Source organism: Hippopotamus amphibius, chromosome 13 (assembly GCF_030028045.1).
Source record: "Hippopotamus amphibius kiboko isolate mHipAmp2 chromosome 13, mHipAmp2.hap2, whole genome shotgun sequence".
NCBI lineage: Eukaryota > Metazoa > Chordata > Mammalia > Artiodactyla > Hippopotamidae > Hippopotamus > Hippopotamus amphibius.
This window is the reverse complement of record NC_080198.1, coordinates 48923443-48950459: the sequence shown is the minus strand read 5'-3', so window position 1 is coordinate 48950459 and position 27017 is coordinate 48923443. Positions and strand designations below refer to the sequence as shown.

The window sequence follows — 27017 nt, the reverse complement described above, 5'->3', positions numbered from 1 at the left end:
ATTACGTTTGTTTTTTTCCAGACCCTCTGAAAACTGCAAATGGAAAGGAATTCAAAAGAATTTAGATTAAAACTTAAAATGTAAGCACGGTCGTGCTGTTACTCCTCAAAGGCTCTCTCTTGATAAGACTGAACCGAATATAGTCCCAAGTATCCCGTCTCCTTCCTTATTGGAGATTCTTACCTCCCCAAAATGCACTTGCCTATAAAAACACAAATCTTGGCTCTTATGAAACTTTAGAAATGGTGAATAAGGTGCATTGAGCTTTGGAGACATACTTTTATGGCCTTTGGTGGAGATTTCTCACTGCTGGAAGTATTGTCCAGAAATCTGAGATAATGGTGAATTGAAGTTAATGTTATTAATACATTGCTGCATATCCTTACACCGATTTTTGCTCCTTACAGCAAGACTATTAAGCTCTAAAAGTTCAAATTCCAGCAAAACCCTTCTGTGACGAAATAGGAAACTTCACATCATATTTATTTTTGTTTGCCTTTGAAGCATCAGATTCGTTTTTATAAAAGTGGTCTTGCTGCTAAAAATTTTTCCTTATTTTATCAGAGGCTGAGAGCAGTCAAGGCAAGTAAAATAATTTATCTGAGCCCAGGGGAGGAAAAATGGATTAAGATAGCATTATTTTGGGGGCCTTGTTTTGCTCTTTTTACTTTAATTAAAATACTCTAAATTCTCCTCGTGGATACAGAGAGCATTGAGAGCACTTTCTTTAAAAGGACCAAAAATAAATTCCTTATAGATTTCATCCTAAGAGTATTTTTTTTTCCCCTAGCCTCATTTCCTTAATATGCCACCCATGTCGTAAGGCATGGGCGGGCTAGCTTTCAGTAGCCGTCACTATGTTTCATACACAAGCTTTATTTTCCTTGGGCTCTGAGAAACATGTGGCTTTTGTTCAGCATTTTATATGTGCTTCTTCTTTTAATGGAGATTGAGAAGGGGGAATAATGTGAATATCACAGCTTATATTATTCAACAGTGATTGATGGCTTGTGATATAATGCACACGATATATCTTAACTCTGCAGAATGACAGACTCTGGGAGAAGTAATGCCCCAGTGGTCCCCCACTCCTAATGCCAGGCAGAGGAGGACGGCCTTTATAGATTTCATCTATCCTGTTTGACAAGGTTTCAGGAGGAAATTGTTTAAGAGATCACCTGTATCATTGTGCCGGTCCTGGACCTAAGTCTAGGTTTTCCATATAATGGGTGCAGAGAAATAAGAGGCAAACGGTGCTTTGTTCCTGCTGGTTCCAAACTGAGTGACTAAGACTGGCTTTGTAGGAATTAGAGCTTGCAAGCCTCCCTTTGGACTGGCTGAGGTGTGGTGGGAGCAGGGGGCTGATAGAAAACACCCAGACACACAGATAAGCAAGTGGCCGTGCTACTTTTTTGGAAAATAAAGAAGCAGACCTTTGAGCTTGAATGCGATGCCTTTGTTAGGTACCAACGGCCCTTAAAACGTGGGGACTGAGTCCCTGAGCACACTGGCCGAAGCTTACAGTATGTGAATTGTATTGCTCCCCGATGTTTGTATATTCACAGTATTTGGAAACTGCCTTCATTTTCCTGCGTGGGAAAAACTCTTGCTACCTGTATCACTTGATCTCAGACCCATAGCTGATGGTTCAGTCTGTCCTTAAGTTAAAGGAGTGTTGCTTTTCTAATGTTATACTATTTACCTATCAGTGTATTACTGCAACTTGAATCATTCTTTTCCTGCTGTTGGTTATAAACTTATCCTGTACTGATGTATTTATTAACACTTGTATTTTATTATTGAGCATATCAATAAAAATATTAAAAAAGAACAGATTGTTTTTTACGAACTCTATAGCACTTTTGTGTGTTCTTTCAACACCATAATGTATAGAAAAGACAGGTATTTTTCTGACTGTGGTATTTGTCAACACACGACATGAGTTTATACATTTTTTTGGTAAATGATGTCCTTTAGCCTGTGCTCTTGCATTTATATTTCCAAGCCTCTTTGATTTTAGATTCCAACTTACCGAGGCTGGATGGTTCAGTTGGTTTTGAAGAAGCAATGAGACCACTGCTGTGGCCTGGTACCCTCACTTTCCTCCCCTGATCCACTGTTGAATCAGTTCTTTCCCACTTAGAGCCAGAAATGTCCCAGCTGTTTCCTTAGCAAGTGGAAGCAAACTGTAACCCCAAAGTCTGCCTGAATCTTTGCAGACTAAGACATTTCTGTCCCAAGTCCTGTTATAAAAGGCCTTATGGTTAAATGACACTCAGTTTTACATGATTTGTAAATGTCCATCCCCAGAATAAACGTGTGGATATGAGGAAACCTGGCTAAGATAAATATTTACCATGAGAATGTGTTTTATTTCATCCTCTATATCATGCATCTTTCCAACCATGGTGACTTTTTATTCCAGCCCGGAACACACAATGGAGCCCCTCCCAAAAAAGAAACTTGGCTTTGGAGGACTTTTGTTTTCTGCTTGTTAAATTAGCTAGGTTTACCAAGAACCATTAAGAATCCCAGATTGGTCATAATTTGAGGATGCAGAGGCATAATTTAGTCACATGTAGAGGAACATTAGTTCAGTTTTCAGTGAGAAACACTATTAGTCATTGGGAATATTTTTTTTCCTACATCATAAATGTTAATGTCGCTAGTGGAAAAAAGCTTTCCCATCAAATCATCTCTTACATAAGAACCAGTGGGCTTAATGTTGGCTCATTTGTCATAGTTTTAATCATAGCATAGTTTTTGCATAAAACTGAAAAACATAATTTGGCTCATTCTTCTTCAAAACAGTGAACATACTATTAACCAAATGGCTGATATATGAGTTAATACAAAATAATCTGTATTCAGTGAAAAGTAAATAAATATAAAAGTGGATCCAGTCCCAATATTGTAAATGGCCAACCAAGCATCAGTTCAAGAGAATCTTATATCTTGGAAAGGATTAACTGATACTAAAGTTAAAATAATATTAAATATTTATATGTAATTGATGGAAAATATAGTCCTATTTTCTACCTTTTCTAAAAGGCAGTGCTTATTGTAACCATATATTATGATGATTTACTAATAGCTTTTGTAAACAATGTATGATAATAACCTATACCTAGGATTCCCGCAATTCTATGTCTTGATTTTTCATAGTGACAAAAATCATTATTGATGTGGTTCTAAAACAGATTTTTAATTGTAAATTGGCTGTTATGGCCTTTATTTATGTCTGTTTTTCTGTAATTATGATTCGTAATCTCTGTCTGTCTATGTTTATGCCAATTTTTCCTTAGAAAGAATCAAAGAATTATAGGAAAGAACTGCAGAAGTCTCTTTTTTTTTTTTTTTCGAGACATGACAGGAGCTGTGATGCAAGCTTATTGATAAAGAAAACTTTTCCTAGGTGTTTAAAAATAAACCTGTAGAGAAAATAAGAGTTGTGATCTACGGGAATTTAACTTGCTTATGGTTAATATTCATGAGGCAGAGTTTTAGTACTAGTTATTTCTCATGACCTTCCATTGACTTCTGAAGTTTAATTCATCTTAAAGGGCAATTATTTTTCTGACAGGTTTAATTTTTTACCATTTAAGAAAAAAAAAAAAATCTGTACCTGGCTTTCATTTTCCTGTTCTTAATAATCTCTATGCAAAATGGAAACCAGACAGAGATTCTTGAATCTGGCCCTAAATTATTATATTTTTTCCCCAACAGGAATCAATTCATTTACAGCTTTCCAGTTTTCCCAGCCTGCAAGAGGATGATAAATCTAGGAAAGATGACTCTGAAAGAGAAAAAGAAAAGGATAAAAACAAAGATAAAACCTCTGAAAAATCCAAGATCAGAATGTTATCAAAAGGTGAATGTGAAAATGTTTCCTTAACTTATTCAATTTGCAATTTGGACGCATAAACAGTCACAGAACACATTCCAGATTTTACATGCATATCACCTCCCACCAAACTCGGCATATAATTCTATATGTGTACGTGTGTACGTGTGTAAAAGATGATGTGACTTTGATTTTTTTTTTCTGTTCATGGTGTCATTTTTGTGTATCTAGAAAGGTTATTTTTAGGATTACATATTTCTTTGAATATTTGTTTGGATCTCCAATTTTCAATGAGAAGTTTGTACAAGGGAATGAATATAAATATGTTAGTAATTCAGGTTTATTAGTCCAGTTAACTCGAAGTGATGAGCAGTAATAGGACCCAGTTTTATATCTTAACTTTCATGTGTATCTTAAAAGACAGGTAGTTGATTAGCAATTCTCAGTCGATAAGTGATGTCTTGTTGTCCCCAAAGCACAGATGTATATACCAGTGTCAATGGAACACATATTCACATTTTTTCTGACACAAGTGAATTTGGTCTCTGCAACACACGTACTGCCCCATAATGTCTCATTTAAAATATACACACATCTACTTCAATAAAAACTCTTACCCAAAAGCCATTCCTTCTAAAACCCCAAATCTGCAATCCAAACTTTTCAAATTGTTGCCTTACATGTAATTATACAAAACTAAAACCAAAAAAAAAAAAACCAAAGGAAAAGAAAAACAAAAGTAAGTTGAAATGAAGAATTCCATGAATAAATAGCTTGGCAGTAGACTTTTTTTTTAATAACTGAGCAAGAATAGGGCACCTGATCAGCTGAGAAATGACAACCACTTATATTATGCTCTGTAACCACATATCTGCTTATAATGATTGTCTCTGCTGCTGAATATCTAAAACCAAGGTGTATCCAAGTGTAAAGAAGTACAGCTTCCTGAGATGGCTTTAGAAATTAAGCTTTAGCCAGTATCAGAAGACATGGAAGACTTGGAAATATTTAGTGCCCTGCTATACTTTGTATTAATATTTCGACAGTCTTGTAACCGAACTTACAGTTATTGCCTTTTCTGTTTTAAAAGAAAGAGTGTTCCATGGTATCTCAAACTCTCGAGAGCTCTCTCTGTGGGTTGGGAGTACCCGTTACTGTCACGGGAAGGTCGTGCCTTGCTGAGTGACAGCGCAAAATGAACACGTGACATTTGACTCCACCCACCCACCCAGACTGTGCCCACGTCCTCTCCTATGACAGTTGGGTCTTTCCACACTGGGAATCTACTGGGTGTTCTCAATCCCCGTATCTAATTTTCATCGTGATGTAATATTGCGAGGTTGCTAGTTTTGTAACATGTATCTTTCACACCAGTAGCTTCACCTAAAGTTTACCAGAGCACAAGGGATCAGGAGAGGTTGGGAAAACCTTTCCACCCCACCTCCCCATCGACCTTTCTGACTTCCCCATCCTGCTGTTTGTTTCAGATTGCAGCCAAGAATATACGGATTCTACAGGCATAGATTTACACGAGTTTCTGATTAACACATTAAAGAATAATTCCAGGTAAATTATTAAGTAAACCTCTTATTTCTAAAAAAGTCAAGTAGAATATTACAATCAAAGTCATTTATCCAAACACTTCTAAGAAGGGAGTTGTAAAAGGCAGACTCCTTCTCTGATATCTTAAACTGTCTTTTGTATTTTCTCTTTTCTGCTAATAGTTTGCATGTTTAATGTTTATAGTCTTAATTCCTGGGTACTTATCCAATGAATAAATTATAGTCTACAAGTTCTGCATTTCTGATCAGAAATACAGATTAAGGGGAAAAAATAGAGAATGAGAATCAATGTCAAATAAACCAAATATGCTTCAGTACAGCTATAGAACCAACTATTTGGGCTTAGCTTTGTTCCAGTTTGCTATTAATTTAAAATATACAGTTTACTTGATGTGTTTTGTGGGCCTAATACCTTGCATGCCTTAATTAATATTAAAAAACTACAGAAGTTTCAATATTACAAAATAGTTAACAAATAAGATGAGAAATAATCTTAGGTAGAATGGAATTGTAGGGATTTGGACAGCATATTCCAGAGAAGAGTTAGATGCATCAGTGATTTGTGGCCACATAGAGTTAAACTATCTTTTGCATACATATAAATAAAATTGTTATGTCTTTGAGAATGCAAAGCACATAAAGCCTTTTCATTTTAACATTTATTTTGCAGAGACAGGATGATACTCTTGAAAATGGAGCAGGAAATTATTGATTTCATTGGTGACAACAAGTATGTTAAATTGCAATGTTGGTTAATTAATCTGATGTGTCTTAGTTTGGTATTTGGGTTTAATTATTCCTTCTGGAAAGATTTAGGGAGAGAGAAAACATTATTTAGTATGTTTGCTGACTCATTAAATAGAGATGCTATCGGAGTTAGGAGCTATCTACTGATGGAAATTGTTGCTTGGACCAAGTGTGCTCCTGCTTGTTGAATTCCTGACAAAATGGCTGTAAACAGGGGGCCACTGATTAGCATAGAGTAGCAGTAACAAGAAGTGACCCTTTTCATTTTTATTATAGTTTTTTAATGGGCTCCAGCTGGCTGTAGTCAGTTATGCCTGGAAATAATTGTGCTGCCTTCAGTGTCAACACATCTCCAGATAGGCGTCTGCAGTCCCGTATTATGTCATGTCATTTGTCCTGCGCCTGGCTCTGTTGATAAGGTATCCTGGACCAAAACAGAATACTTTCCAACGGACGCTCAGTTCTCTGTGGTCTGAGAAATGTGCAAGTATAAAACAAAAACACTTATTGTAACAATCAATACATCTGTAAGTGGAAAGTGTGTCTGGAAATGAGGACATCGAGTGATGCCAGAAATGAAATAAGCTTGATGGTTTGGATGAAAAAGAAATGGTTTTGCGTGTGTACCTCTAAGATGTACTACAGGCCAGAAACGAATCGGCTGATTCTGCTGTTTCTTGTGCTCCTTTCCAGTAATCATTATAAAAAGTTTCCTCAGATGTCATCCTATCAGAGGATGCTCGTGCATCGAGTGGCAGCTTACTTTGGGTTGGATCACAACGTGGATCAAACAGGGAAGTCTGTCATCATCAACAAGACCAACAGCACAAGAATGTAAGGCCCATCACTGTACTTACTTAGCATTTTCTTTTTCTCTTGTGGACTCGTTTATAAGAGCACAGTATAAAATTCAAAGTACATGGCATTTAGAATGTGCAGTGTTACTTATCTCTTGCTCTTATCAGCAGCAGTGTGGCATTTATCTGTAGACGATTATCTGAGTACCAAGAAAGTTGATAAAATTTAGGCCGTAAAGTGGATTTATTCCCTGATCTTTTATAGAGCTCCCGAAACACAATTTTCTTCCTTCCATCAGTAATCCCTGTGATTACATACAAAACATGGAACGGGTTATGTCAAATATAACTCCAGTTGAAAATAATAGACATTGTAAAACAATATTGACATGTATAGAGGATAATTGTCCTTCTCTCTGTTTTTCTGGTTTATAGACATCTATCTTATTGTGGTTTTCAGAATAACAGAAATTCCAAACCTGGAGACAAAAGTCCTGCCTCTAAGACCCAATTCTTTTACTTACTAGCTGTATGACTTGAAACAAGTCATTTAAAATCTGCCATCATGTTTTTTGTTTTTGGGGTTTTTTTACCTGTAAAATGAGAGTTTTTGAGCCGGGTAATATCTAAGTTCTAGCTCTAAATGGAGGTTGTTTGTTTGGTTTTGCTCCTTTCAATAATGGTTTGCTTCTATCTTAATGACTTTTCATGGTGCCACTGAGTCACCAAAAAGCAAAGATGAGTCGTCATTTGCTTTGGAAATTTGGAATTGTCTCCTTTAAGTACAGCATAAACCACTTTCATAGCAAAATACACATTAAACTGAAAAACTGTCCCTGTATAAAGCATTCTCTTAAGACATTTGTGTATTATAATTTCCGTTTTCGCAGTGTTTGGTAAATCGTGTAAATGGCCTGGTTTTTAGGAATGCCGTTTCAGTGGAGGGCACAGCTACGTGCTTAAAATATTATTTTCTGCTCACTGGAGGTTGGGACTTGTTGGGATGGAGATAAGGCTCTTTTTCTTCTCAAAACTCAGTCTGTATCCAGCAGAATGAGCGTGAAGGGCATAGTGGAGAGAACTCAAGCTGGGAGACCTGGGACTGAGGTTGGCTGTTATCTCAGGGACACTGAGCACTTCACTTCTCTGGGCCTCAAATTATTTATCTGCAGGAGAATTGGAAATGGCTAATGTTTAAAAGCCCTTGAAGCTTCGGAATTCTTGGGTCCTGTGGTTGCATTCTACTGTGCTGGCAAAATGCATCTTAAGACGTATCAGCTTTCCTCTTTATCTGATCGTTGGCACATGGACCCCCTATTGTGAACAGTAGTAGGAATGAAAGGTTACCTTCCTTTAATCCTCTACATCTTCCCTCTCCATCAGATACTCCTAGCTGTTGCTGTTGTTTCTCATTCTCCATTCAGGTTTTCCTCGTGACTTTCAGATACTATAATGCAGGGACACACTGATTGCAAAACAGGCAAGCAAGGGACTCTCCTTTTAATTTCTGCTCTTTCTCTGTAAGGCCACAACAGACGTGGAAAAGCCTATAGGTCAAGTAGATGGATACAGTTTCAGCGAGTAGGGAGAGTGCATTTATATTTAATTCACCCTGACTTTGCAGTCGTGCAGTCATAAATATTAATATACGTTTGAGACCTGTTTCCTTGTAGAACAATTTTTGAGAAAATAAACTAGTGTATAAAGGCTCTTGGTAAACTCTGAGTGATGGCTCCAAACTTGCTTAGTTCGATCTAGTAGTCACTAGTTATGTACGGCTATTTACATTTTAAATTAATTCAATGTAAATAAAATTTGAGCGTTTAAGATTCAGTTCCTCAGTCAGGCTAGCCACATTTCAAGTGCACCTATTAGAGCACGTATGGAACATTCCCATGTTTTTCAGAAAGTTCTGTCGGTCAGCTCTTCTCGAAATCCTTGTGATTCTTGCAAGTTTCCATATACCACTAGAGGACATAATTTGTCGCTTAAACCTTTTAATTTTCTGCTAATGAGCATCATGTTATCATATTATCAGACTTCTTCACTTCCAAAAGAGCACTAGCTTTACTTTTTTTTTTTTTTTTTTTAATGGCCAGTTTCCAAATAGACCCCATGCGTTTATGTCTCCAGGGAGAGGGGAAGGAGAGCTTGTGCAGGGACCACCTTGAGGTATTGTTGCTACAACAAAATGCCTGGGCTGCTGGGCATTTGCCGAGATCCTGCTCTTGACCATCCCCCATTAGCCCCCACTCTGTGAGTCCTAAACAAAAAGACAAATGACTGTATGTCATGGACAATCAAGGTGTTTTCTGAAAAGCTGAGCTTAATCTTTCATCCACAGTTGTCGAGTCTTACTGTCCTATTCCGGACACCTTTCTGACCATCCTCGATTTGAGTGGCTCTTGCCAGGGCTTGAGATGTGGATGGGGGAGGTTAAGATCTTTAGGACAAGAGAAAAGGATGAATGAATGTCCTTTTACAAATAGTAACAAGTCACCTTTTCAGGACACGGATCACTTTGGGCAGTTTTAGCAAAGGAGAAATATTGTTCTATGGGAGATAATATATTTGATGTTTAAAGTCTGTTGCCATGTTCTCATGGAGTTTAAGTTTGAAAGGGAACGTGTCTTCAAGTTCTAGGTATCTTGCATTTCTTTGAAAATTTAAGAGTTATGCCATCAGGGCAATTGGCATGTGATGGTCGTGGGGACCATATTGATTTAGGTATATTATTAAATGAAAATGTTTCCATTTCTATAAAGAAGGGAGGCTGAGATGGAAATTCCTCAGATAGTTCCTTGTGGGTTTTGTATTTTGGGAATACCTTTTCAATGTGTACAGTTTTGTGCTACTCCAAAGCAAAAACATAAAAAATGTATATTTTAAATGTTGCCCTAGCTTGCGAGAAATGCAGAAAAATATGGATAGAGGATATAAAAATGAACTGAGGGCTGAGGGAGAGAAAATACTTTCTTATTTCATTTTTAGCTTTTCTTTTTCAATGACCCTGAGCTGACATATAAGTTGTTCCTCTGATGTGGGCGCATACCAGCTAGATATTGGCTGGGATTTATTTCCATAATCCATGTTTTTCTAGATTGTCGGCAGTTCACGTAATTATAAAATGTGACTTGAAAATATTAAGTTTTGCATGGAGGGAAAATCATTTCACCCAAAGTTCAAAATATTTAAGTCATGACAGCAGACTGTGAGGATTATATATATGTGTGGGTACTACATTCACTTCTAGTATTTTCTCTAATATCTTCAGATATAATACATCTGTCCTTTCATGATGAAAAAAAATTATCTCAGACTTCTCAGTTAGTTAAGTGGTATAACCTCTTGTAATAGCATTACCTACTGTTTGTTCAGTTGTACTAGGTACGTTACCTCTTATTTAATGTATGTTATTTCATTTAGTATTAAAAACATATAACATAAGTCATTAGAGGTCCCGTTTTACAGAAGAAGAACATTAAGCACATACACAAGTTCAGCTTTGGACTTACAGAGAAGCAATGACCAGCGTGGCTGGGATCAAAACCAGTGTATCTAATGCCAAGAACAATTTTCTTAAATTATCTAACTCTCTTTAAAGCTAAAACATCCAGAACATCTTGTGCGAAATCCTCAAGATCTCCTGGATTGGTTGGGAATTTCAACTCTTTTCAGTCTTGTTGTCTGATAAAAAAGCAATGATTGAGGGAGAAGATCTTTTTGAAGATTAACTCAGCGGTGTCAGTAAATAACACATACTTCCTACAATATGATCGTTCTTGCCAGATTTTCTGTATTTATCACTGCTACAAAATGTGATATTTGGGGGAAAAAAATGCAGTATTTGGGAGGGGTTGATAGCCATCCAATGGAAACTTCCTATACTCCATTTTGATCTGTGTTTTCAAGAATGAAAAAGCTATATTTATGGATAATGTCAGTGCAGGAGATAAACCTATCCGTTGTGTTAGTACAAAATTAATTGCTCCAAGCAATTCAGTTGTCCAAATGCGTGTTTTCATGTCATAGCCACAGGAGCATGGGGTTAAGGATGTAGTAGTCCAGAGAGAGTAGGAAAGAAGAATCGTGTTCGTTTGGGATACCTTCCAAAAAGGTGCCATCTTCTGTGTGAACTGATGCACTTTAGAGAATTAGCAAGGGAAAGTCACCTTAGCCTGGCACCACTGCATCCTTGTTGGTTCTCAGGGCTAGCCAGGGTGAGAACAGATGAGTGCATGTCACCTGCAGCCATCCAGCACACCTGTTGGTCCACAAATTGCACCTGAATTGTTGGGGATGCTTCTCTTTAGAATTGACTGCTTTTTGTTGAAATAATGGGGTTTTTGAGCTGAGGCTCACTATATAGTGTTTTTTGTTGGTGGTGGTGGGTTTTGGGGGGTTTTTTTCAGCTTTTGATGGGCTCTCTTTCCCCCATTTATTGCCAGAAATGTGTTTTACTCACTAGCACTTTTAAATTCTTTCTGTTGAAATTCTTTGTTAACTGTCAGAAGTGGTGACACCAAATGAGCCCCTTGGAGATATGGGGCAGAGGCATTAGGGGGTGTGCAATTTGGTCGTGCAGGTGATATTTAGAATGTGTTTATTCTCTATCATGCTACTTTTTTGATATTTAGGATTGAGGCTAAAAGATGAGCAGTGCTTTTTAAAAAAATATTTAAATGCTACAAATATACGGGTCAGTTTTTTTATGAGAAACTTTTTCTTCTCTTTGTTTCTCTCTCTGATCTTCACTTTTTGTCTTTTGCTTATTTTTTACATGTTTAGCCCAAAGGAGCTCATTGTTCTTTTTTCATTAATTAACTTGTTTGTTTGTTTGTTTGTTTGTTTATCTATTTATTTATTTTTGGCTGTGTTGGGTATCTGTGCACAGGCTTTCTCTAGTTGCGGCAATAGGGGGCCACACTTCGTTGTGGTGCGCAGGCTTCTCATTGCCCTGGCTTCTCTTGTTGCGGAGCACAGACTCCAGGCTCGTAGGCTCCAGTAGTTGTGGCTCATGGGCTTAGTTGTTCAGGCATGTGGGATGTTCCCAGAACAGGGCTGGAATCCGTGTTCCCTGCATTGGCAGGCGGATTCTTAACCACTGAGCCACCAGGGAAGTCCCATTGTTCTTTTATTAGATAATTTTTACACCACCCCCGTTTTTTCCTCATAGAGAAAAGATGTATGCACAGAATATAGAAAAGCAGATAGTTACTTGTCTCTCCAGTATTTTCCAAAGGGCCAGGATCAGTCACAGGCAGAGAGAATCCCATGTGTACCTGAGTGTCTTTGCATGTGTCAGAGGAACTGTTTAACTAGTTTCAGATAGTTTTCATGTTAAAATGTTGTCATCTCTTGAATATTTTTTCTTTTGTCTTTCACATCCTCCCACTGTTATTGCCTCCAATCCCCTACTCTGAGTGCAGAGCGAGGAAAGGAAATGGCAGATCTACTGAGGAAAGAGGTTACAGGCCCCTGCAACCATGAAACAAGAATAGTCGCTCAAAGGCATAGGTTGGGGTGATGCTCTTAAGGTGATACTCTCAAGAGCACAAGGCCCCGATTCCTGAGAAGTGTGCACATGTGTACTGGCCTGGAGTGATGAGTGGTGTATAGTGACTGCAGTAGTTTGCTCGTTTGTTGCAGAAAGTTTGATTCCCTGAGCTGGCTATTTGGTAAATTACAACAACCATGAAACTTGTTCTGGTGTTAAACAAAGCCTCTCTCTTAAGTGAAGCGATTGAGTCCGGTCGCCTCTGCTAAGAATCCCCGAGGTGATGGATGGTGACTGCCCGACGAGTAGGACCAGGGGACCTGCCACCTTCTCAGGGGGCAGACCCGAGAGGAGTGGCCAGGAGCACAGCAGGGCCAGGGGAGGTCTGTTCTGCTTAGTGGCCAGAGGGGCTCAGGCTGAAGATGGGAATTACCAGTTCTTGACCCTTAGGCACGCACTCCCTGCAGGTGATGAAGTGCTTTTGTACTAAAAGAGAGCAGAAAACTGATGCTTCTCCTCCCACATCTGTTCTGTTTCTGTACCTTTGTCTGGGCGTGTGAGTGGCACCGGGAATGAACTGAAGAGCATCCTGGTATGATGCTTGCTTACGAATCCTCTGAAGAGGACAGAGCATCAGTTTCTTCAAGTGCCTCTTGGAAATCTATGAGCGGTTGATTGGCATCCTGTCATTTCTGAACAGGGCAGTTTTCCTCTGCACTTTTTATGGCAACAGCATTGAAAAATCATCTGACTTGAGGCCAAAGGTCAGAAACCTAACTAAGAATCACATTACTCTCAGGAAAACCATGAAACTTTGCTTACTGAACAGACAACCTCGTTCTTTAAACAATAGGCCAGCTCAAAGGTAAGACTTACTTATTAACATTGGTCAAACTCCACATCATGTCTCTCAAATATATTTTCGCATATTATTATTCTCAAATGCCTCAGGGAACATAAGAGTCTGGAGATGAGACAAACACGCATTGTGAGGAGAGAAAATAAGTGTGTTGTGTTCCTTTCACAACTTGAAATTATTTATGGGCCTTTGAATGTTGAACATATAATTTACTGTTTAATTTTGGAAGTGAAACATGCACATACCTTCTTTCTATAATGTTAATATCCTTAATATCACTTTTTTAAAAAAAGAGCTTTTCCATGCTGTAATACTTTCCAAATATCTTATCTATCTATTTAGCTCGCAACATTCTAGGTAGATAAAGCTAGACTATTTTACAGAAGAGAAAACTGAGGTTCATATCTTGATCTTGCCTGGTCAGTTCACAGAAGATCAAGACTGAACTCCACTGCCCCTGCCACTCAGCCGTGACTGAGGTTTGGGAAACAAGAACTAATGTTAATAGAATAAATACCCTGAAATGATGATAAAGGCAAGAAGAAAGTCAAGCACTGTTCTTTCACTGAGACCCATGTTTTGTTTGTTTGTTTGTTGTTTGTGGTTTACAGATTCCTTGTTTACATTTAATTATTTTGAAAAGTAAACAGAGAACTCAGTTAATGTTAATACCAAGATGGATGCTAAAAGGATCATGCAAAACTCCAGAATCTCAGAACACACTGGGTTAAAAATGGTCCTGGCAAACTCAGAACTAAGATGAAACCCAGTTCTGTGTTCTTCAGCTGTGTCAGATGCCACGTATTTCTCAGGCGTTCAGTACCATACTTCTACAGAAGAAGTATAGGCTATAGATCATATCCATCTTGTGTTCACAGTTTATTGGAGGAACCAAAAACATTTTGATCAGGACTCTGTGCATCTGTGTGTAAGCACATGGTGTGTAAGTGCAGGCCTTACATGGTGTGTACGAATATGTAGAGACATTATCTATATTATAGAGTTTGGGACAGTTTAGAGGAAGGTTCACTATACACGTAAATAATACACATAGTCTTTCCCTTCATGTATAGTAGTTTGGGAGGGAGCCAGGTTTCGGTGACTTGGTTCCTTCCATCGGCACCTTGGCCTTCTGCAGGGAGGAGAGTCAAGCCCAGTTTCTTCAGGCTCCTTTGTTGCTTCTAGATCTGCCTTTAGGAGGAAGAGTCATGTTAGCAGCTTGCCCTGGGGGAAGTTGTAGGGCATACCCGAAGGCCAGAGCCTGGTTGTGTACAATGAATCTTCCTGATGTAGTTCCTGTGTCTTATTAATCTTAAGGCTTCTGCTAGTGGAGAGGCCATGAGCTTTAGGAAAGATGGAATTGGGGCATAGAGTAGAAAGAGAAGTTGTAGTCTGTTGGTTGAAGGTGTTTGGTTTCTAAACTTAAATGCTAGAATGCTGAATTTGGAAGGTGCAGTCTCATTTAAAAGAGAATAAAATGATATAAAATGACAAGGTAGAAATAGTGAAATATGTAAAGAACATAGGACTTTCTTTTTTAAATAAGAGACATCAGTTGTCAGTATTGTAATTGAATGCTTCCATGTGTTCAGGGAACACGGTCACTTAGACTTCTCTGATATGTTTGACTGTTAAAATGTTTTTGATGAATGTCCTCGACATCACAATATTTCATCCTGTTGTGGACAGCAGCCTTTCTTTGTTAAGATGCTTATGCATATTGATGACCATCTTTCCGTTATTCAGTATGAAGTTCAAAGACATCCCTTTGTGCTCCTCTGCATTTAGTAGAATTGAAAGCTTCATTTGTGTGTGTGTGAGGGGAGGGAGCGGGGAGGGATGAAGCTGAACTTTTGACGAAAAGTAATACATTTGGTTTCAAGAAATGGAAACCAAATGGCAGTGAGAATAAACCACTGAAAATACTTGTAGATCAAAAAGATTTTAAAAAAACATAATAAAGCATGCTCATCTTTTTTAAGCTACGGGTGAAAGAAATCTAACCAAGATTGGAATCAGTTGACTCGAAGATAGAGTTTGATAGTCCTACACAGTATTTCACTCAGCCGCACTCCCTCTCAGTTCCTTAGCTCTGTCTAATAAGGAACAGTGAAGAGTTAGTTCTAACTTTTGACAGGTTTGACTGGGGATCCTGAGACAGACTGGAAATGCCAGTAGACAGGCATCTACTGTCACTGAGCATCACAGTAGGTGCCTGCTGTGCATTGTGGGAAAACACTTCTCTTTAAGCTTAAGAAGAGGAAACTTTTTTTTTTTTATCAAGAAGAAACATTAAATTGGTAAAGAGACAGCTAAAAATAATAACTCGTGGACTAACATCTTCCAGGAAGAAAAAAATGTAGGCATGTATAATCCCATGGCTGTAAGATACACAGTAAACTCTAGTTATCATTAATTTAATAAATACCGTGACCTTTTGCAGCTTTGAGGAGTTTTTCTTAGAGTTACATCCTCATCTTGATACATTAAACATAATTCATTACCATTTTAAATAAAGGTCCATAATATATTACTTTCGTTCCATTCATTTTATGGCTAGGAAATAATACTGCTATGGTGTTAAATTAGTGGTGAAAAGGATTTTTAAAAGCTCTAATATAATGGTGCATTACCAGTAATTTTTAGTGTAATCGCATGCAGTACTTTGGTCGTAAGCTATAGTCTGCATGAGTTTAAACTGAAAATTACTCCTTACCTCTAGATAAGTCTCTATAAAATCAACCTGGAAAATTTTTATTAGGTTTATTTTATTCCTTTTATGCAAACTTCAAATGGTTACTTTATAATCTTTCAATACATTTTTGGAAAATCAAGAAGGGATTAGTAATTTGGACTTTTAGTTTCTAATGTTTGCAAACAAATTTAAACAAGTTATTTGAAAAGCAGTTGTGCAGGATGCACTTTGCATAATTTATATCAGAATAACAAATAGTGTTGCTGTAAATATTTACATTATTGATTCAAGCAAGCTCCTTTGACTACTCTTATGTGATGGATGTATTTTTCCTGAAAATGTCCTGCTATGAAAAAAAAATCAGCACTGTGAAGAAATGTACATGAAGTTTCAAAAATAATGGTTGCGGGACTTCCCTGGCAGTCCAGTGGTTGAGACTCCACCTTCCAATACAGGGGGTGCAGGTTCGATCCCTGGTCAGGGAGCTAAGATCCCACATGCCTCATGCCTGGAGGCCAAAAAACCAAAACATAAAACAAGCAATACTGTAACAAATTCAATAAAGACTTTAAAAAAAAAAAAGGCTGAATAGCTTTCTTGTAACTATAATGACATTTTAAACTCAGAAGTTCCCAAACTAGAAAAGCTAAAATTCCCACTTCCGCCTCTTTTCCCAAGATACCCTCAAATGTGAAAAACTTTTCTTTAATAACACAATTATTTTTGGTCGACTTGAAGCCAGACATAAATCTGATTTTTAAAGATGTTCCTAGTGTTCTGAATTTGAATTTATGCTCCTACTAATCAACTCTCTCCTGTTCTGTTTTATAATTTAAACATTTGTGACTGTGTGTCTTACTCAGTGATTCTTTGATCTGTCCCTGAATTACTGTGATTTATATACAGCTGTGCTAAATTTTCATTCATTTGTACATGAGTCATTTATTCATCTAACCAAATGCCTCCCATATGCCAGGCACTGTTGTAGGCATTAAGGATTCAGTATTTGAAAAGCAAGGTCCCTACCCACATGGAACTTGCATTCCATCTCTGGTTAGTATGCTGAAATCTCACACTAAATGATTTTATGCTTAAAGAGGAATTTAGTCTGTGGTAAATTCACCTTATGCTCATGAATCCAAAAGTTCACATTCTCAGACCATTTCATTTCTAAATGAATATTTACAGATGATTAGCAACAAGGGCAAGGAACATATCTGTATATTTAGCAGTCACCAAATCACTTCATCGACTAGCGTTTATCAGACTTACAGAGCTTGGGGCTATTAGGAGAGGCTTAGTTAGCATTGATACTGTCAGCGTTTGTATTTAAGTTAATATTTTAATTTTACTTGCTACGTAAAAAACAACCTAACACCATGTAAGTGATTGAAAATGTTGGGAAGCTTTAAAAAAGCTCCTAGAAAAAAAAGCTCCTGGAGAATTGTTCTCCTTTACGGTGACCTATAGCTATCCGTGCTAATATTGTCAGACTTTATAGTGTAATAAGCAATTCAAGTGACCTGTGACTGTGCTCCACCAAAATGTATTTAATTTCTCTACCGTAAATGACATCTTCATTATAAAGTGCAAATTTACTCTGTTCTGATTTTAAAATGTCACACGCGCACTTCCAGATTGCTGTATTTTATTCCATTTTAATTTTGGTGGAAGACGTTTACATTGATATTGAAGGTGATATGATGCAGATTTTTTGTTCTTTATCCTGAGGTGTGAGGCCCTCCAGCCCACTGAGTACAACGTAAGCAGAGAGAGACTGAATCACTTCTCTGCAAGGATATGAACAGGCTGTTTGATGCCTGTGGCTTAGTGGGTGAATCTATAAACTGGAGTCAAAAACGTCACTGAGGGGTGATCTTTAAAAGAGGCAAAAGATATTTGCTTCTCCTACATCAAGGTTTTCTTGCAGGGATTGAGTAAGATAATGATATCACCTTGCAGACATTATATACAATTCTCGAAGCTGTAAGTGGTGTTATTTCAGTTTTCTGGTTTTGTCTGCCCCCAGTATTACTGTAATTTATGTATGTGTGTTTAAGGAAATAGTGCGTCTCATCACGATCTGAAGTGTACAGTTGAACTGCTCCTTTGTTTTCAGAGTGCTGTGTGGTTATTTTGGAGCCAACAATGAGACTCCCTTAATTACTGGTCACCTTAATTACTGGTCATGTGAAACAATAGATGTTGTGACGTGGCTTCCCGAGGCCTGGATGCGTACTGAACCCAGGAGACTTCAGAAGTCATACATCAGACATGAGAGACATCTTAATGACAGCCGTAAATTGTAACTGCTTCTAAACTGGAGGTGAACATTTTAACACCTCCTCTGGGATGACTCCAACCCCACGTCATTCACTGAGTTCTTTGGTGTTCAGGGATGCTGGTGGGGAATTAACAGGGGAGTGGAGCCGTTTGCTGTAATAATACAGAATGATTAAGTGGACCTTAAAAAAATCAATTGACTGATCAATAATAGTGTGTGATTGCTTGGAGCATTTTCCCCATGCTAATCAGACATTAAGTTGTTTAAACTAAATATCTCCAGTTTCCCCAATTACTGAACTGATTTACAAGACACGCTCGAGAATGTCAGAATCTGCTGGAGCCACATTCCAGAGCATTTGTCATTAAAGAAAGATGGAAATAATTCCTAGATGGCCCTCTCACTACAGATTCAGAAGGCTCTCGAAAGGGAAGATAAAATAGGAAGATATAATAGAAAATGTTCTCCTGATTTCCAGACACTGGTGAATTAATGTGGTAATCCCAAATTCTAAACACGCATAGTCGTTTGAGAATATGGGTGGGGACTTGATCGAATTCAGGAGTGATGGAGCTCAAAATGACTATAGACAACGTCTATACACTATATATTTTCAGACCTTTAAAACCTTGTTTTAACTTCAGCCAGGGTGAACAGCATGCAGCGAACAAGTCTCTGAATTCCAAACAACCAGAGGTATTCTAACAACAGATGTGAAGCGACATATTATTACCTACCTGTATGTTGCCAGCAATTCTAGTATCAAAACCACGTGTAAACTTTTTTTTTAAAGTCGAATGCCACTGTGGGGGAAAAAGAAACACTAAGAAATAACTTTAAACAGGAGAAAAAACTTTTTTTATTGATATGTTTTACTTTGCTGGCAGACCAGAGCAAAGGTTTTGTGACCATTTAAAAGATGACAAAGGTGAAGAATCCCAGAAGCGGTTTATCTTGAAGCGAGATAACTCTAGTGTTGATAAAGAAGACACTCAGGTTGGTTCTCAAGTTTGAGAGTGGCTGACGTTGTTGTTTTTGAAGGTGGGCTTGCCTGATGTTCTTGTCCTTCTGTTGTCCCCGCTGCTTCTCCCAAATCTCCCCTGCCTCTGAAACGACTGTCCCCCTCAACCTCCTGCCTCCCCCCCCACTTTGGCGTTCAGTGGGTAGCAAAACCACGTCCTGGTTGCTTCAGCGATGGCTCTGTGTTGGGCTGCATGGGTGGTGCTTGGCACAGGCTCTGCTGCATGTCTTTGGGGGGTTGGGATGCCGCAGGCTCCAAGCTGATGGGAAGAGCTTTGTCAGTCGCATTTCCAGGTGTCTGTGTAACTCTGGCAGTCGTTCCCCTCCCTACAGCTTTATCCTCCCGTTGTGTACACACTGAGCTGGATTGTCAATTCGGACCGCTGATCAACTGATGTAGCTGTAACAACAAGCCTTGTTATGGTGAGGCCAGGTGGATTTTGCAAACGCTCCTAAAATAAGTCTTCACAACAGAGAATCGAGTTCAGGTTTTAGCCCCCCGCCCCTTCCCCTTCCCGTGTTTTATCGTCCATGTCCGTTGTCTGCTTGTTTTGCACGAACTGTAGCAGAACTTCCTCCTTACACGTTTTTCGCTTGTGACAAAACATTACGTTATTCTAGAGTAGCCTTATTCATGGGACCTCAACAAGGCTAGAGAGACTTTTCTATAGATGGAGGGGGTGGGATCCAGGGTGATAAAGAAGGAAACTAAGTACATGGCAAAAGAAAACAAGTTTTCAATGATAAGAGGAACAGTAGAAAGTCATATAAATGTCATTACAATTAGCCTCGTGTCTCTGACAATCAAATAGATTTTTTTTTTTGAAAATGACTGCTTTAGAATGCTGCCAGGTAAGACAATCTGCATCTCACTCAAGTTATTATTTTAATTACCCACATTGAGTCACCATGAGCCAGTATGTGCATCTCTGACGCACTTTTTTTTTAAAAAGAAAACCTGTTCGTCATTTGTATCTCGTTTCCTCCCACCACCACTGCCGCCACCACCAAACCACACCATGGCTCGAGTGGACTCTGGAACATGTGCCCATGTCGTGTACTTAGTGGGTGTTTGTTGAATGGATGAATGGACGTGGTTAGTGCAGGGTGTTTGAGGAGGAATGGCAGGAATAAGACAGGAGGGCAGTAGAGACACAGGAAGTGGCTCAGGTGGAAGAACATCAGTCCTCATGCTGGGTTCTTTGAATTGTTAGATTTCTTGATATCGACCCTAATCGGCAGACAAGCTTTTCGAATTTAGTTCCTATTTTTATCCCAGATGCAATTCACAGAATAAGTCATTGAGTGAATAAAAGTACAAGTTAGGATGCAGAGAAGTAGTATCCACATCTTCCTTTCTGCCTGTTCCCTTCTTTGCCCCCTTGCTCTGTTTCTCCGGTTCCCAAATTTTCAAAGCCGTTTCTTCTCTTAGCCTCCTTGAACTAGCCAATTCCTCTTTCCTCACCACCATTCTGCCTCCTTTTGTGGAGTCACAGTCACACAGGTTTGCTAAGAAGACAGAGCCCATCACTCATGACCCATCACATAGGGAACTGACGGAATACCTGAGACACATTCAGAAGCTTACATTCCGGAAACACCCATGCTACTTGCATCTAGCAAGGGAGCAAGCAGGAGTAGCAGGCATCCCCAGCCATTGCATGGTACACACACCACACACGTACCCCTCCACGGCTTCCTTAGGGACCAGAGGGCGTAAGGCTTTTCATGCCCCATTTGTTTAAGCGAACATTTATTATTCTCAGCTGACAGTTTTTCTTAACTGCAGATTTCCAACAGCTCAACGAGGATAACCCTCCTGATTTCTTTTCTCTGTTCAGCAAAACAGAATGCATCCATTTAGAGATGACAGACGAAGTAAATCAATTGAAGAGAGAGAAGAGGAATATCAGAGAGTGAGGGAGAGAATATTTGCACACGATGTGAGTAGTTGTTTTCATTGCCTCTTGAGTGCGGTCCTTCTGTCAGCAGCAAGGCAGCCTCATTCCCCAGGCAGGGAGCTGGCAGGGACCAGGGAAGCAGGAGGCAGGGAACAGACTGACGGGCAGCAAGCTAGAGGTGTTTCTGGAAGAGAACCTGGTTCAGGGAAGTGATGGAATAGTGGCCAGAGGTTTGCATGTGTTCTTAGGATATGACCTGTGGGGAAATAGAGATACCATTTCAGTCAATAACATAGACTGTAAGTACAGAGAGAGTTTGCTGGATGTGCAGAAATCACTTCACGTCCATATCAGCCAGCAGATACCACATGGTTGTGTTTTTAAGACCAACATTGTGTAGAGGAAAGCATTACAGAAAAAGAAGAGTCATTGATCTCACACACACACACACACACACACACACACACACACACACACACACACAATTTTCTGCAATCTTAGCAAGTATGGACATTTTATTATAGCAAAATTAAATAATGATATTCATCCCCCCACCCCGTTTTCAGATCGAATTAATTCTGTGAACAGTTTTCAAGGGGATAATCAGAAGACAGTTTCTTTTGTTCAAATTCCAACAAAGAAAATGTGGTTGGGATTTTTTTAATCCTTTTCCTCAGTGTGGCCAAAATTAAATGCAATTCAATGCAATTCTATTAAATACAAATTAAAAGGTTAAAAAAAAACTGGATTTAAATGCAATGAAATGAAAAGGACAGACTATTGCCATAGGTTTTCCCTTCAGTGAACTCATTCGACAGCCTCCTAAAATGCTATGGGTTCTTCCCTCTGCAGAGGTACAGCGTGAGTGCCTTCATGTAGACGTTCTGTGGCCAGCACCTCTGGCTTTACCAAGTCAGGTGGAGCATCTGACCTCCTGTGTGATTTGCTCCTAGAGGTTCTCACAAAGCCAGCCTAGACTCCTAGGCATCCATGCTTACCATGGAGGGGGACGGCTGTCAAGGTTTTAAGCCCAAGCCAATCTCCCTGATCTCTAGATCCTCTCCCCCTTTCTTGGATGCATTAAAATACAATTTTGAGTTGAATAATCTGTCCCAGAGCTCGGGAATTAGAGGAGTGTGAGAGAGGGAGATGGAAGTAGCCATAATTGGATGATGTCGAGGTACAATTCTAGAAGATTCTAGCAAATTCTTTTATTATGGTCAGAATTATTGATAGTGCAAAGGACAGCCTGACACATGGTAGACCTTTCCTTATGTTTGCTGAATACTAGAATGCAGTCATGAGAGGATCTGTTCTAGTCATGAGACTGTAATGATGCCTACTGTGGACTGGAGGTAGAATGCACCTGTCTGATGATCTTCAAGAAGAGAAATAGTTCAGAAGGCTAGTTTATTTTCTACTCTCTCTCTCTGTCTCTCTCTCTCTCTCTCTCTCTCACACACACACACACACACACACACACACGCTATCCCTCTTAGTCTGGTTTCTGGCAAGTCAACAGTTGAGTTGTTATGAATGAGTTGTTACATTGATAAACAAATACTAATCACCACCAACAACATTATGCTTTTTTTTTTCTTTTTATAAATTTAGTTGTTTATTTATTTATCGGCAATGTTGGGTCTCTGTTGCTGCACGCAGGCTTTCTCTAGTTGCGTCAGGCAGGGGCTACTGTTCATTGTGATGCACAGGCTTCCAATTGCCGTGGCTTCTCTTATTCCCGAGCACAGGCTCTAGGCATGTGGGCTTCAGTAGTTGCAGCATGCAGGCTTCAGTAGTTGTGGGTCGCAGACTCTAGAGCACAGGCTCAGTCGTTGTGGCGCACAGGCTTAGCAGCTCCTCGGCATGTGGGATCTTCCTGGCCCAGGAATTGAACCCAGGCGGATTCTTAACCATTGTGCCACCAGGGAAGTCCCTGCCTTTTTTTTTTTTTTTCTTGTCAATGCTGTGTCACATTGCCAAACACTCAAGAGCCAGGTGACAGTGAGTAATGTCACCAATGCATGCCTGTGATGGGGGTGACACTTACTCTGCTGTAGTTCATTTTTGTATTCTCGTGTCCATAGGGAGGTTGTCAAAGGGAGAAGGGGTCAACATGACTCCCTTTACACACTACATTTCCTCACATCCCTGTTAAGGAGATTAATCATAAGGGACCTGGCGTCCAGGCTAAAGATTGGAGGCAAGGGTCTCTGTTTCAAGCCTCTGTGACCACATGCTGTATTAACTTTTTTTAACAAGGGAAGGCTGACTTAAATGTGAGAAAGCTTAAATGCAAAGCTGTCTTCGTAGCCTTTTTATTCCATGAAGTCATTTGGCAGCCTGCTCTACAGTGCTACGGCTGCTTCTGCCTGCGGGAGTGGAGGTGTGAGCTGCTTTGATAGGCTCTCTGGTGGCCAACACATCTGGCTTTACTGATTCAGGTGGGAAACTGGCCTGTTTTTGACACTGCTTTTCACCTGATCTCCTAGGGCAGTGGTTTTTTAATTGGCATGCTCTACCCATCAGCAGCTTCAGAGATGAAATGAAATCCCTGATATCACCTGCAAAATATTATGTTCATGAGCTTATGTTCATGTCTCTAAGGATAAGATCTCTAGTGTTTATCATATTCTTGTAAGTTTTCATGATGCTTAAATGAGCCACTAAGAGCCACTTTCCTAGAGGGAAAATAAAAAGTCTTTCTCCCTAGTCTGTTAGCTCTTGTAGAGACAATGCAGTCATACCACTGGTATTCCCTGTCTGAGCTATTAATATCCCCAAATTTAGCAGCTTAAGAAACAAATAAACAAACCAACAAAACAACGCTTATCTCACAGGTTCCATGGGTCAGGAATCTGGGAGTGTCTTAGCTGAGTGATTCTGGCCCAAGGCCTTTCATGAAGTTACAGCCAAGCTGTCAGCTGGGGCTGTACTCATCTGAAGGCTTGCTGAAGTGGTTATCAAGTGCTCCCAGATTCACTTGCAAATCACTAGGCCTTAGTTCTCTGCTGGCTGTAGGCTGGAGATCTCAGTTCCCAGTAGTGAGGTGGGCTTCTCCATAGGCTGACAGGTGTCTTCAAAGTGGCAGCTAGCTTCCCCCAGAGCAAGTGATCTGAGAGGGAAAGGAAAAGCCCCAAATGGAAGCCACGGTCATTTATAACCTCATCTGGGCAATGACATACTTTCCCTTCTGCTGTATTCTGTTGACACGCAGACCAGCCCTGGTGCATGTGGGAGGTACTACACAAGGCAGGGGTCACTGGGGGCCACCCTGTATTAACCAGATGACACAAACTCAAGGACATTAACAGCAGTATGCGCTTTCTCGAATACATGTAGTAACATAAAGACAGGACCCTTTAGGGAGCCTTCACCTATGCAGTTTCACATTCCCAAATGATCATTGTTGAGGTTCACAAGATAATAATTAAAGTATATTAGCTCAATTATAAAACAAATGCAAAGAATCCAGCATAAGGAAATTAAGTTACAGACACCTAATCTTTTTTTAACTGGTCTTTAATTTAGCATCTTCATAATTTAAAACCAGAGGTAAGAAAACCAGCTTCCTTTACCAATTATTAAGTAGTGGAGTAGTTCAAACAGGCTTAAATATCGATATACTTAAGTAGGATTTTTTTTTTCTACTTGAAGTTACAATAGAGAGTTATAGGAAAATACTTCCTGGTATTTACGCTTTAGCAAAATCCTAATTTGTTTTAAAATTAGAAGTATTCTTGACTATTTTACAAATGTATCTTGGTGTCTAAGGGGTGTGTGTGTGTGTGTGTGTGCGCTTTTGTACGTAGATGCACAATCAAAATATGCAGATTAATTGGGGGTTTTCTAGAAAAAGTTTTTCAAACAGTTTGAGATTTTTGGTACCTTGAAATAAGACCAATTTATTATTTGAGAACTAAAATGTAATTCAAAGCACAAAACAATGTAGTTCTCAGCTAATAAATAAATGTACTTTTGTAGTCAGAAATACTTGAAATATAACTCTTGTTTCCTTTGGCAAGAATTTCAACTTATTTTAAGATTAATCCTATGCAGTGCTGCTCCCTTTAGAAAGGTTAAGTTGATAAAGCGATTTATTTGAGAAAGACCTGTTTTGCCTGGAGAATAATTTCTGAAGGATATTTATGTATAAATAGGGATTCAGGGAAGACCTCATCTTTGGTCTCCTTTGCATGTACTGGGATTCTTCTTCAGGGAGAGCTGATAATGAGGGGGCGAGGTACCACCTGGCTTGGGGTGGCACATGGAAGAGAATTCTATAGCCCATGAGGCAAAATGCTTTTCTCCTTTTAGAAAAAGCCCTTTATTTATATCAGAGAATGCATATACCTGACAGCCCTGAATGCTGGGCTTAATTACTGTGACAATTTTATCTTTCTCTACTATTAAAATTTGCAAGTTATTAATGCTACTTTAAATATATATATACACATTTTCATCAGTTACTGAATCATAGCCCATAACTCTCTGTCTTATTTATGAAAATGTGGTGGATGGCTGATGAAATGATTTTTTTAGGACCTTTCCACAAAAATCAGGAAGATGCTCTGGAGATAGGTTTTGGGGAACGTCATCTTTGACTTGCAAGTGACTTATTTTTTAGTTCACAGAGTTTGGGCTGCTTCACTTTCCCCCAGATGCTATTAGATTAACAGGTCTGAAGAGGTCAGCATGTCTTTTTGATGAGCTCCTTCAAAGAAATAGTTGAGTCTCAATCATTCAGTACCAACCAGAGTGGTCCTAAATGTAACTGACCTCTTTTCAACCTCAAGTGCTGAGAAGTAACAAAGTATTAAATTCATTGTGGGTATCTGACACAGTCTCACTTTTTTCACATACCAGGACTTGGCTCAAACTTGACTCAAACTGGCAGGGAAACCAAACTAAAGGAAATAAAGATAATGGGGTATTTAGCTTACTTTAAAGAGATTCTCAGGAATTATGTCAGGGGCACATCATCTATATTTGTTTCCTTTTAGAAAATTAAATATCATATTTTTAAAAAAGATATTTTTATGAAAAGCTTTTTTCTTAATTGGCTGTTTTTGCCACTTGTTTAATAAAATGTTTGCACACTTGATCTTCAGGATGCATGTTAAATGCACAGAGGTTAAAACAGAAATGGTTCTAGAGATGCCCTCATTAAAATGCTCAGACCACTGAGAAAAGCATTATGCCCAAATCTAGCCCTTTGGCTTAGTATAAGGAAATGATTTCTCCGGTAAAATGTAGAAAGAAACCAATATCCTGCTGGCCTCTCTGAGGAGTGGTTACATTAGCAGCATTTTTAATTCCAGAATTCGATATTGAAAGGTCATTATTATTTCTTTAGTTTTATTATATCTTAAAATGGTCCTGTGAAGTCTCTATTTATCCCTGTAGCAGGTGACTTATTCATCGTTTAGAAAATCCACACATATAATATGGTGTCTGTATTTACATTTACAACCTTAGTACTTTGAAAATGGTTTTATGTTAGTTCCTAAACACAGTCATATTTTAGAACTGTTGCACCATATTTTGTTGAGACTTCTCTTTTTCTGCCTGTTAAAATTTAATTTGATCTACCTTTCCCCAGCACGTAATGGTAATGGAATTTTATCGTCCCTAAGTTGTGTATTAAACCCAAGATAGCAGAGAAATGCATGCTAGCAAATGGAAGCTAAGAAGAAAGTCACTGCGTTTTTTTATGTGAAAAACTAAGATATATTAGATGGAGCTTGATATTCTTTCCCAATTAGCTTCATTTTGTTCTCACTTGTTTTCTGAGCACCCTCCTGCCCCCGC

The 27017-nt window shown here is 38.9% G+C and overlaps 1 protein-coding gene across 20 annotated transcripts in view; it reads left to right on the top strand.

Moving 5' to 3' along the window:
* Positions 1–27017, top strand: part of ARPP21 (cAMP regulated phosphoprotein 21) — a 153025-nt gene that overhangs the window by 46340 nt on the left and 79668 nt on the right. For 12 of the 20 annotated variants that reach the window (XM_057706327.1, XM_057706326.1, XM_057706337.1 and 9 more), the window contains exons 6-11: positions 3727–3871; positions 5332–5410; positions 6077–6136; positions 6847–6987; positions 19173–19281; positions 21147–21248. In XM_057706327.1, the coding sequence (XP_057562310.1) occupies positions 3727–3871; positions 5332–5410; positions 6077–6136; positions 6847–6987; positions 19173–19281; positions 21147–21248 (636 nt within the window). Of the gene's footprint in view, positions 1–21; positions 1832–3726; positions 3872–5331; positions 5411–6076; positions 6137–6846; positions 6988–19172; positions 19282–21146; positions 21249–27017 lie in introns of those variants that run through there. The other 8 variants (XM_057706334.1, XM_057706333.1, XM_057706332.1 and 5 more) reach the window with 3 other exon arrangements.